Source organism: Neophocaena asiaeorientalis, unplaced genomic scaffold (genome assembly GCF_003031525.2).
Source record: "Neophocaena asiaeorientalis asiaeorientalis breed wild unplaced genomic scaffold, Neophocaena_asiaeorientalis_V1.1 scaffold1010, whole genome shotgun sequence".
In the NCBI taxonomy this organism is placed as follows: Eukaryota; Metazoa; Chordata; class Mammalia; order Artiodactyla; family Phocoenidae; genus Neophocaena; species Neophocaena asiaeorientalis.
In genome coordinates, this window is record NW_020172989.1 from 280,777 (window position 1) to 293,719 (window position 12,943).

Genomic DNA, 12,943 nt, shown 5'->3' on the forward strand with positions numbered 1-12,943 from the left:
TGTTTCCTTAATTTCTCTTTCAGATTTTTCATCATTAGTGTATAGGAATGCAAGAGATTTCTGTGCATTAATTTTGTATACTGCTACTTTACCAGATTCATTGATTAGCTCTAGTAGTTTTCTGGTGGCAACTTTAGGATTCTCTATTATAGTATCATGTCATCTGCAAACAGTGAAAGCTTTACTTCTTCTTTTCCAATTTGTATTCCTTTATTTTTCTTCTCTGATTGCCATGGCTAAGACATCCAAAACTATGTTGAATAATAGTGGTGAGAGTGGACATCCTTGTGTTGTTCCTGATCTTAGCGGAAATGCTTTCAGTTTTTCACCATTGAGAATGATGTTTGTTGTGGGTTTGTTGTATATGGCCTTTATTATGTTGAGGTAGGTTCCTTCTATGCCCACTTTCTGGAGGGTTTTTATCATAAATGGGTACTGAATTTTGTCAAAAGTTTTTTCTGCACCTATTGAGATATTCATAGGGTTTTTCTTCTTCAATTTGTTAATATGGTGTATCACATTGATTGATTTGCGTATATTGAAGAATCCTTGCATCCCTGGAATAAATCCCACTTGATCATGGTGTATGATCCTTTTAATGTGTTGTTGGATTCTGTTTGCTAGTATTTTGTTGAGGATTTTTGCATCTATATTCATCAGTGATATTGGTCTGTAATTTTCTCTTTTTTTTTGTAGTATCTTTGTCTGGTTTTAGTATCAGGGTGATGGTGGCCTCAGAGAATGAGTTTGGGAGTGTTCTTTCCTCTGCAATTTTTTGGAAGAGTTTGAGAAGGATAGGTGTTAGCTCTTCTCTAAATGTTTGACAGAATTTGCCTGTGAAGCCATCTGGTCCTGGACTTTTGTTTGTTGGAAGATTTTTAATCATAGTTTCAATTTCATTACTTGTTATTGGCCTTTGCATATTTTCTATTTCTTCCTGGTTCAGTCTTGGAAGGTTACACCTTTCTAAGAATTTGTCCATTTCTTCCAGGTTGTCTTTTTTATTGGCATAGAGTTGCTTGTAGTAGTCTCTTTGGATGTGTTGTATTTCTGTGGCGTCTGTTGTAACTTCTCCTTTTTCATTTCTCATTTGATTGCTTTGAGTCTTCTCCCTCTTTTTCTTGATGAGTCTGGCTAATGGTTTATCAATTTTGTTTATCTGCCCAAAGAACAAGCTTTTAGATTTATTGATCTTTGCTATTGTTTTCTTTGTTTCTATTTCATTTATTTCTGTTCTGATCTTTATTATTTCTTTCCTTCTACTACCTTTTGGTTTTGTTTGTTCTTCTTTCTCTAGTTCCTTTAGGTGTAAGGTTAGATTGTTTATTTGAGATTTCTCTTGTTTCTTGAGGTGGGCTTGTATTGCTATAAACTTCCCTCTTAGAACTGCTTTTGCTGCATCCCATAGATTTTGGATCATTGTGTTTTCAATGTCATTTTTCTCTAGGTATTCTTTGATTTCCTCTCCGATTTCTTCAGTGATCTCTTGGTTATTTAGTAACGTATTGTTTAGCCTCCATGTGTTTGTGTTTTTTATGTTTTTTCCCCTGTAATTCATTTCTAATCTCATAGTGTTGTGGTCAGAAAAGATGCTTGATATGATTTCAATTTTCTTAAATTTACTGAGGCTTGATTTGTGACCCGAAATATGATCTATCCTGGAGAATGCTCCATGCACACTTGAGAAGAAAGTGTAATCTGCTGTTTTGGGATGGAAAGTCCTATAAATATCAATTAAATCTATCTGGTCTATTGTGTCATTTAAAGCTTGGGTTTCCTTATTAATTTTTTGCTTGGATGATCTGTCTATTGGTGTAAGTGAGGTTTAAAGTCCCCCACTATTATTGTGCTACTGTTGATTTCCTCTTTTATAACTGTTAGCAGTTGCCTTATGTATGGGGTGCTCCTATGTTGGGTGGATATACATTTATAATTGTCATATCTTCTTCTTGGATTGATCCCTTGATCATTATGTAGTGTCCTTCCTTGTCTCTTGTAACATTCTTTATTTTAGAGTCTATTTTATCTGATATGAGTATTGCTACTCTATCTTTCTTTTGATTTCCATTTGCATGGAATATCTTTTTCCATCACCTCACTTTCAGTCTCTGTGTTTCCCTAGGTCTGAAGTGGGTCTCTTATAGACAGCATATATATGGGTCTTGTTTTTGTATTCATTCAGCGAGTTTGTGTCTTTTGGTTAGAGCATTTATTCCATTCATGTTTAAGGTAATTGTTGATATGTATGTTCCTATTACCATTTTTTTTAATTGTTTTGGGTTTGTTTTTGTAGATCTTTTTGGTCTCTTGTGTTTCCCACTTAGAGAAGTTCCTTTAGCATTTGTTGTAGAGCTGGTTTTGTGGTGCTGAATTCTCTTAGCTTTTGCTTGTCTGTACAGCTTTTGATTTCTCCATCGAATCTGAATGAGATCCTTGCCGGGTAAAGTAATCTTGGTTGTAGGTTCTTCCCTTTCATCACTTTAAATATGTCATGCCGCTTCCTTCTGGCTTTTAGAGTTTCCGCTGAGAAATCAGCTGTTAACCTTAAGGGAATTCCCTTGTATATTATTTGGCATCTTTCCCTTGTTGTTTTCAATAATTTTTCTTTGTCTTTAATTTTTGTCAATTTGATTACTATGTGTCTCAGTGTGTTTCTCCTTGATCTACACTGCCTGGAACTCTCTGCCCTTCCTAGACTTGGGTAGCTATTTCCTTTCCCATGTTAGGGAAATTTTCTACTATAATCTCTTCAAATATTCTCTTGGGTCCTTTCTCTCTCTCTTCTCCTTCTGGGATTCCTTTAATGTGAATGTTGTTGTGTTTAATGTTGTCCCAGAGATCTCTTAGGCTGTCTTCATTTCTTTTCATTCTTTTATCTTTATTGTGTTCTGCAGCCGAGAATTCCACCATTCTTTCTTCCAGGTCACTTTTCCGTTCTTCTGCCTCAGTTCTGCTATTGATTTCTTCTAGTGTATTTTTCACTTCAGTTACTGTTTTGTCATCCCTGTTTGTTTGTTCTTTAATTCTTCTAGGTGTTTGTTAAACATTTCTTGCATCTTTTCAATCTTTGCTTCCATTCTTTTTCTGAGGTCCTGGATCATCTTCACTATCAGTATTCTGAATACTTTTTCTGGAAGGTTGCCTATCTCCACTTCATTTAGTTGTTTTTCTGGGTTTTCATCTTGTTCCTTTATCTGGGACATAGCCTTCTGCCTTTTCATCTTGTCTATCTTTCTGTGAATGTGGGGTTTTTTTCCACAGGCTGCAGGATTGTAGTTCTTCTTGCTTCTGCTGTCTGCCCTCTGGTGGATGAGGCTATCTAAGAGGCTTGAGCAAGTTTCCTCATGGGAGGGACTGGTCCACATTATTAAATACTTGTCACGTATCATGCAGTGTGCCAAATGTTTAACCTTTATTTTCTTTTCAATACTCAATCATTATTAAGATGAGGGTACCCTTTTAATCTCTACATTACAGAGCAGGACATTGTGGTTTAGGGAAAAGTAGCATAGTCCTTTAGAAATTTGTAATACTGGGTAAATAGTAAATCTGGAACTTTAGACTAGTTACTGTCTACTGCAAGTTCTATGCTCTTAGCCACTGAACTACACTAAATCCTCTAAAGCCAGGATCACACTTCTCTTCCCATAAATAAAATTATCATCAGCTGTTTATATGCTCCATTGAATCCCCCAAACAGAAATGCATAAACAGTATTCAAAACTTCCTCTCACCATTTCCTTATCAAAAAAACAAAGTTGGGACTTCCCTGGTGGCGCAGTGGTCGAGAATCCGCCTGCCAATGCAGGGGACACGGGTTCGAGCCCTGGTCCGGGAAGATCCCACGTGCCGTGGAGCAGCTGAGCCCGTGCACCACGACTACTGAGCCTGCGCTCTAGAGCCCGTGAGCCACAACTCCTGAGCCCACGAGCCACAACTACTGAAGCCCGCGCACCTAGAGCCCATGCTCTGCAACAAGAGAAGCCACCGCAATGAGAAGCCCACACACAGCAACAAAGACCCAACACAGCCAACAATAAAATAATAATAAATAAATTTATAAAAAAAAAAAAAAAAAAAACAAAGTTATCTCCTGAATTACACAAATCCATCCTTTCCCACCACTCATTCTGTCATTTCTTTATCCCAGCCTTTTATTATCTATCTGAAATGTTACAGTGGCCTCTCAGTTGATCTCCCTGTCTCATATCTCATCTCCTATCTCTACAGACACATGCTTTTCCTTACATCCTGTCCCCAATGTACTCTTAAAATACACATTGGATCACATGGACCATTTGTCTAAATTCTTTCATGGACAGCGATCATCTTCAGGGCATTACCCACGCTACTGAGCACAGCACAACAGAGCCCTCCGAGCTGGCTGTCACCCACCACTTTGGCTTTCTTGCCACATCTCCCACATTTATTTGAGACATATTTACAAGGTAGAGTTGACCAGGTTTGGTCACCAACTGGGTGTGATAACTGAGGAATAGAAGAGGAACAGAAATTTGATTTAGCTATAGATTAAATGTAAGTATCTGAGGTATAGCAATGTGGAGATAAACATTGGAATAGAGTTTAGATCTTCTTCTCCAGCTCTCTACTTAACAACTCAACAACTTCTTTCGTCAAAGACAACTCAAACTCAGTATGTCCAAAATCAGACCCATGATCTCTGTACCCCATTCCCCATCTTTCACTGCCCCATGTCTCAAAGAGTAGCAGCACCTACTATCCAGCTGTGAAGGCCAATTACCCATGGCCACTTCCTTTGCCTCAGCTCCCTCCTTAGCCATATCCTAACTGTCACCAATTCCTACCCACTTTACCTTCTAAATAACTCTCAAATCTTCTTTATCTTCCCTATCATCTTCCTGGTCCAGGCTACCATCTCATCTTCTCTTATCAGATCTTACAATGCATTTATGGCATTGCAAAAAATAAAGCATCTGCTTTATGCTTTCTATAAATTATTCTCTATATTGATAGCACACTGATCTTTTTTGTCTAAAACTCTGATCGTATCATCTCTCAACCTACTTAAACGCAATCAGAACTTTTTGTGTTTTTCATTCATAGCGCTTATCACAGTTGCAATTTTGCTTTATCTGTATGTTTACTTGATCATACACTTTCTTTTCCAAGCAACTCTAAGCTCTGTAAGGCACTTTCTATCCACTGTATCCCCAGAAGCTCATACAATGCCTTGCACAGAACCAGTTATCACCATTTACTAAATAAGTGAATTAATTAATAAATAGATGGACAACAAAGAGCTAAGCCTCTGTAGCAAGAAGCATACAGTTAGTGAGTTCATGGGTCTGGGTGATTCACCAAGGGAAAATGTGTATAGTGGAAGAGATGCAGGTCAAATTGAGGTATATGGTGGTCAGCCCAAGAAAGAGACTGAGATCAAAATCAGAAGAAAGTTGGAAAACTATAAGATAATCATGTCACAGACACCAAGATAGGAGAGAAAAAAAGATTAATCAACTATATAAAAAACTCAGAGCAGTTTAGAAAGAAATTGGATACTACCATCTCAGAAGAACTCATTTTACCTCTTCACTCTGTTGTCTATCTAGTCTTTTCTTTATACAATCATCACATCTTGGCCTCAAATATTTTCCTTAGTCTCTATCATGAACATGAAATGCCCTCAGGATGTAACATCTTCATTCAAGCATCCTCTGTAATTCAACCATTTCTATTAAGACATTTCTGGAAATTGTAAAAAAAAAATTTCCCTTTAATCCCACTCTCATTTAAATGTTTAATTATTTAATATTTCCACTGATTTTTCTGAGAAAATTCATTTTTCACTACCTCATATGTTCACACAATGTGTTCAGTTCTCTGTGAATTTTTTAAAGTCCACTAGCATCACTATGATTTGCCTCTGATCTGAGTTTCTGGATATCTAGAACCAGACCTGTTTAACGTGCTTTACCAAGCACTTGTTATAAACATACACTTAATAAATGGGTCATTGTGGTGGCAGTGTTAAACACTTCATAGCATAAGCAATAAGAAAACTACACTTTCCCAGGAAACAATAAATCTGCTTCCCAATGAGAAGAAAATGGTTAGTCATTTTAGTCTTTTAAAAAGTTTTAAATCTGAAATACATGAGTCATGAGGTAGAAATGTTTTCCTACATGAATAGCTCACATTTAAAATAAAATTAAATAGTTATATTACTAGGAAAAAATACTTATTGTAGCTGTCATTTGAAGTACTACACAATTAATCCTTTCAAACATTTTTGTGCATGAATTACACATAAGGCTCAATGTTTTGTCTAAACAAAATGCATGGAGCATCATAGTAATTTAAAACAGAGTATTTTGGAAAAGATGTAAAAAAAGAAATGTGTGCTTATACATACATATATATATATGCTTATATATAGTGCTTGTATATGTGTATATATACATATTCATATATTATACATACACATTATTTTGTATATATTATATACAAAATTCAGAGGCAATCATGAAATAATACTAATTCTTGAATTAAATTGAGTTACCTCTGGCTTACTACAAGCTTCTTAAAAACGGACTTATCTAAACAATATCTATATCTAGAACATCTGACCCACTGAGCCACTGAAAGCTTTAAAGGAAGTACATTTGCAAGAATTTTTATTCTTTAAATAGCAGCTATATAAATTTCTAATTTTCATAAAACCCTATTCTCTCCCAGGGCATAGCCCAAGACTACACACCCAAGCAGCAGCTTTGTGGGAATGGTATAAATGTATATAATAAGCAAATAATCCTATAACTTGCACATTGAAAATATTAGGGTGGAGGCCCCTGGAGATGAGGGGGCAGAGAGGAGTGCTGTTTTCCTAAGCTCCAGGCTCTATAGCAGAGTAAATTCAAAGCCTAAGTGGAGAAAACTAATAAATCACATTTGCAATTAGTTGACCAGAGGGAGAAAGAGGACACTCAGAACAAGATCCAATTACACTAAATAGTATTTGAAACCTGGGATCACCAAACTTAAAAATAAAATAAAAAGTTATGAGTGTGGGAAAGTAAATCTAATCTTCTTCTAACTTCCTAGCTACACTTAAACAAAATTACCTAGGAAAATTGCTATGAAATTAGCCTTCAAACCTTATTAGGCCATGCAGGTCAAGTCAACTACGTCAGTTCTAAAACTCTAACATAATTTTTTCTCGTATGTACTTTCAATAAGATGAAACAAAAAGAGTAGCAAATGTGCCTCTGGGTTGAAGTTCTCCATTTATTTTGACCCTACACATTATGTAGAGAAATCTCAATGCTCAGGAAATAGTCATTTCCCTCAGAGAGTTCAGACCTCATAAAATTCACATGTAATTTCTGCTGACAGTAAATTAATATAGATTCAAATCTTATGAATATTGTATATTTTATAGGACTACTTTTAAAAAAGCATATCCAGTTAGTAAATGGATTTTAAAGTAAGCCCATGATCCTAATAATTAGATCTTTCTAAAATATATTGTATTCTGTTGTAAATTGTTTGCTCTAAAACTATTTGGAGTCTTCATTAAGACAAGACTAGGACATACAAAACTAAGCCTTAAATGCCACCCTTGACACAATGATATGTAGTCTGCTGATTATAATAGTATCACAAATTCAAAGGCCCAAATAAATGACCATATGTTATTTTCAAAGTCAGCAAGCAAGCTATAAATCTAAAAAAGACGCTTGTTTCCAAATCAATGACAACCTACCCAACATTAAATGACTTAAAAAAAGTTAAATTTATGATATTTTCTAAGGGGAAAAAAACCATAACAATGTAATTAAAGGTCATTTGGAGCAGCAATGTAAAAAAAAAAAATAGATAAACTCACAGCAGAGCTATCTCATCTTCCCAAATCTAAATCCATCAACCTATTTGGCAGATGTGCCTATATACTCTTTCTTCCCTCCTGCTAGTGGCTTCTGCCCCTCTCAAAGACAAACCCTTTCCTGGTGCTCTGAATCCCAGCAAAGATCCCCTTTGTTCACTGTGCCATCAATATCCCTCTCTCTACTGGGTCATTCCTGTTAACATAAACTTGGTTAATATTATCCATCTTAAAACAAACTTCCTAGACCCCCAGCTCTGTACCAGCTGTCATTCAAGATCTATGTTAGACTTCACTGCAAAAATCCTCAAAAACAGTTGACCTCCTTATCTTCACTTACACACTTTATTCTTTTCTATACATACTCCAACGAGACATTTAACCACAGCCCTCCACTGAAGCAGCCCTCATCAACATACTCAATGATACTTACTTAGCCAAAAACAATAGCAAACTTTTCATCATTTGTATGTCCCCCCCACCCCCACTCCAAAAGATATGTTGAGCTCTTAACACTTGGTACCTGTGAAAATAACCTTATTTGGAAATAGGCTCTTTGTAGGTGTAATGGAATTAATATTAAGTCGTATTCAACCAGGGGAGGGGGTGCTAATCCAATGACTGGTGCCTTTATAAGAAAAGAAGACAGAGATACAGATACATAAGGAGAATGCCATGTGATGATGGAGGCAGAGGTTAGAGTGATGTCTCTACAAACCAAAGAACACCAATGACTCTCAGACACACCAGAAGCCAAGGGAAAGGCATGGAATAGAGTTTCCCCTAGACGCTTCAGAACGGTTCTGCTGACACCTTGACTTCAGATTTCTGGCCTCCAGAAGAACAGTGAGAGATCAAATTTCTGTTGTTTCAAGCCACTCAGGTTGTGATAACTTGTTATGGCAGCCATGAGAAACTAATAGATCATCTTATTTAACCTCTCAGCAGCATTTGATATGGTGAGCATTCCTGCCTTTGAAATTTTTTCTTTTCCCATGTCTATAGCATGGCTCTCACCTGATTTTTCTCCTACCTGTTACTTCTCAGGTTCCTTAGCTAGTTCTTTCACACATTTCAGACCTCTAAATGTTGGAGTGTCCTAAAAATCTGTCATAGAACCTCACTCTTTCTACCCGCACTCTCTGCCTGGTAAACTTTTGCAAGCCCATGACTTTACATACCACTTAGATGTTGATAGCTTTCAGATTTATATCCTAGTCAAAACTTCTCCCAAGTTCCAAACCAATATATGTAAGTAACCAATCAACTTCTCCACTTGGGTATTTAATAGGCATCACAAAATTAATATAGCCCAAACAAAGCTATTTCATTATTGATTCCTGAAATAAGTTTCCCTGTCACAGTAAGTGCCACCATCATCCTCACCTGTTCAAACTAAAAACCTAGAAGTCATCCTAATTTCCTCTTTTTAATATTCCACATCCAATCCATCAGTGAGTCCTGTCTGCTTTGCCTCCAAAACATAGACACAATTCAGTAACTTCCCTCCATCTCAACTACAACCATGATGTTTTGAGAGTTTCATCTCTTGCTGGTTGATTACAAGAGCTCCCTAACTTTTCTCCTTGCTTCTGGCTCTACACTTCTTTACCACATTCTTCTACCCCACACAGCAACAATGAGATCAATCTTTCTAAAGTGTAAACCAGATCGGGTCACTTCTCTGCTAAAGATCATCTGTCCATCAACTTTCTATCACAATAATAAAAGAATAAATATAAAAATTAAAAAAGGATAAAACCAAAATTCCTTAAAACCTACATGATCTGGCTACTGACCTCCTCTCTGATCTCATCTGATTTTCTAATTCCCTTCAATAGCTGCCTTCCAGCGATTCTGGTCTTCTTACCATCTCTTGAATATGCCATGATTGCTGTTATTGCAGGAGATTTTAATACATGTTCCTTCTTCTTGGGGTATTTCTCCCTCTCAAATATTTATCTCTTTGTGGGTATCTCACCCTTCAAATTCCATGGCTATCTTCCTCATTTCATTCAAGTCTCAACGGATGTCACCTCCTTAAAGTAATTTTTCCTGTATACAGTAAATAAAGCAACCAACCACTATCTATTCAATCTCTCTATATTCCATATTCTAATTCCATGTTCTTCATAGCACCTATCCAGAGCTGAAATTAATTGTTCCATTTTTATTTTGTTTACTAATTTTTTATCTCCCTCTCTAAAATATAAACAGCTTAAGGTCATAGATTCTTCAGTGCCCCAGTGTCCCAGCGACTAAAACAGTTCCAGACTTGAGCAGGTACACAAGAAATATATGTTGAGTGATTGGAAAATGGATGGGAGTTGGCCAAGAAAATACACAGGTGTGTCATTTAGGAGGCTGTTACAGTAATATACTTAAGATATGATGGGTGTTTGAATCTAGATAAATGGTATTTGAGATGGTGAAAAGTGAAGCGGTTTGACACATTTAGAAGAACTTAGTGGCTCATTCAACATGGGTGAAAGAGAATAAAGAGTTTATTATGGGAATTCCCCGGCAGGCCAGTGGTTAACACTTCACCTCCAATGCAGGGGGTGCAGGTTCGATCCCTAGTCAGGGAGCTAGATCCCACATGCCTCGTGGCCAAAAAACCAAAACATAAAAAACAGAAGCAATATTGTAACAAATTCAATAAAGACTTTAAAAAAAGAAAGTTTATTATAACTGACATCTGATCTGGGTAAATGAGTGGATGATGCCATCATTCATTGTTAAAGGAAATACCAATAGGATAGAAAGGTTAAAAGACATTTTTGAGAGGAAGTACACCATTGCAGTAAAAAAAACATGGGCCTAGCGTCTCTAAAGCTGTTTGTGTTTGTTGATGCTACTGTTTAACCATGGGCCATTTTGTTTTTCAACCCTAAGAAACCTTATTTCTATCCTTCCTATGAATGAAATTTGTTCTTGTCAATTTTTTTTTTTAATGTGCATGTCCCCAAATACAACAGATCCTTTTTCAGTTCTTATCCTGCTTGATCACTGATGATCGTTTGTTCCTTCTTGAAAGTCCTTACCATGGATTCCTATGTCACCACATTTTTCTGCCTTTCTTCCTACCTTTCTATCTTCTCCTTCTATTAATGATCAGATAAATTCCAAACTTTTCTGTCGTGACTGACTAAGTCTAGTCCCCACCCATATTTCCAACCTCACTCAGCCCACTTCCACCAAGAAACTTTCCCTGCTTTCAAGTCCAGAATCATTCTATACAATTCTCTAACGAAGGCATGATTTCTTTTTTTCTTTCTGGAGAACACTGAGGATTTTATCTGCATGTGAAATTTTCAAGGGACATGATAGTGAGAAAAATGCCAAATTTTTATTGAGAAAACTTTGGTAGAAATAGACATCCTTATAACATATTTTTCTGTTGCTCTAAATTTTTCACTGTACTCCTTCTGATTATTTTTCTGTAATTCACTATTACAGTTTCAGCATGAATATTTGTCTATTTTTATCCTTAACTTGGAACATTTTGAGACTTAGAGAAGACTGTTATCACCAATATTATATTAGCGAGCATGAAAGCAAATATTCCAAATAATATTAGCAATTTTAAATATTTTATCTAGCACATATTTTAATAAAGCAAGAGCATGCTCTCCTTGTATGATTCAAAATCATATCTCTCCATTATGTGGTTTCTATCACACCTCAGATAGGACGATAGGACGACTATAGGGGTAGCACAAATCGGGTAGGTGGGGGAAAACATTGGGGATGAGTGGATGACATGATTTGGAGAAGTGTAGTAGGAGCTTGGGTTGAAAAGAAGTATGAAGTTTCAACATAGGAGTAGCACAGAGTTGGAGATGATAACCAGTCTGCCAAATACAGACATTTTCCCCACAACAGATACACAGAACACTACTAATATTTTTCACCATTTGGCTACTTCTACAGATGTAAATTGGAATAAATTTTTTTCTACATATATTCTTATAATATATAAATAATAAAGAGCTATATTACATCCCTCATGAATTGCCTTTCAGAGACAGTAGTAAAAGTTATGTTATTAACTAACTATATATTATATACTAACTGTGCCTTTAAGGTATACACGTTTAGCCTTTGAATGAAATGTACTCACGCTCACTATTCCACTGCGATTGTCTTCTTCTCTCACTGCCAGAGCCTTCAGAAAATTATCATGCAGGTCTTTACCAGCACTTGTTAATGTCCTATAAAAAGCAGGTCTTCAGTTATAATATATTAGATAAACAAATATGTTGAAAATACTCTGGGTACAAAAAACAATGCTTGTTTATTCCAAGTGACAATCCCTTTAACACTAAAACTATATATACACATTATACAAAATCATTATAAACCATACACATTATAATCTATTAGATACTTCAATTTAATTTCAAACAGTTATACAGTCTTTATTTACAAATAATTGGAATCAAGTTTATAAATAATATCAATACTGACACCAGATACAGTTAATTCCATTTACGTGCCCATATTATTCTTTTTATCACGCCATGAAAATTCAATATATTTATTCCCCTCACTACAAAAAATAATTTTAAATTGCCTGTAATTTAAGTACAAGTTATTAATTTAATATAAGAAAACTAAAATATTAGCCACTTAAGCCAATTCAGTTACTGGAACAGAGCACTGTTTTAGTTTTATGAGTGGAAATAATCAAGGCAAGACAGGAAACTAGGTTATCTTTGCCAGATAAAAGAAAGCGTTAGACAGACGAGGGGAAGATGGCAGAAGAGTAAGACACGGAGATCACCCTCCTCCCCACAGCTACACCGGAAATACATCTACATGAGGAACAACTCCTACAGAAAACCTACTGAACGCTGACAGAAGACCTCAGACCTCCCAAAAGGCAAGAAACTCTTCACGTATCTGGGTAGGGCAAAAGAAAAAAGAATAAACACAGACAAAAGGATAGGGACGGGACCTGCACCAGTGGGAGGGAGCTGTGAAGGAGGAAAGGTTTCCACACACTAGGAAGCCCCTTCGCGGGCGGAGACTGCGGGTGGCGGAGGAAAGCACAGAAACGGGTGCGGAAGGCAAAGC

At 36.3% G+C, this 12,943-nt stretch overlaps 1 protein-coding gene across 1 annotated transcript in view; it reads right to left on the bottom strand.

Annotated features, from left to right (window-relative positions):
* The window catches only part of LOC112397895 (uncharacterized protein C4orf22 homolog), a gene marked incomplete at both ends in the record, with an annotated part of 283,872 nt that extends 271,794 nt beyond the window's left edge, over positions 1 to 12,078 (bottom strand). The window contains one exon of the mRNA XM_024742197.1: positions 11,988 to 12,078. Coding sequence (XP_024597965.1) covers positions 11,988 to 12,078 — 91 coding nt within the window. The remainder of the gene's footprint in view (positions 1 to 11,987) is intronic.
* Between the last annotated feature and the right edge of the window lie 865 nt (positions 12,079 to 12,943).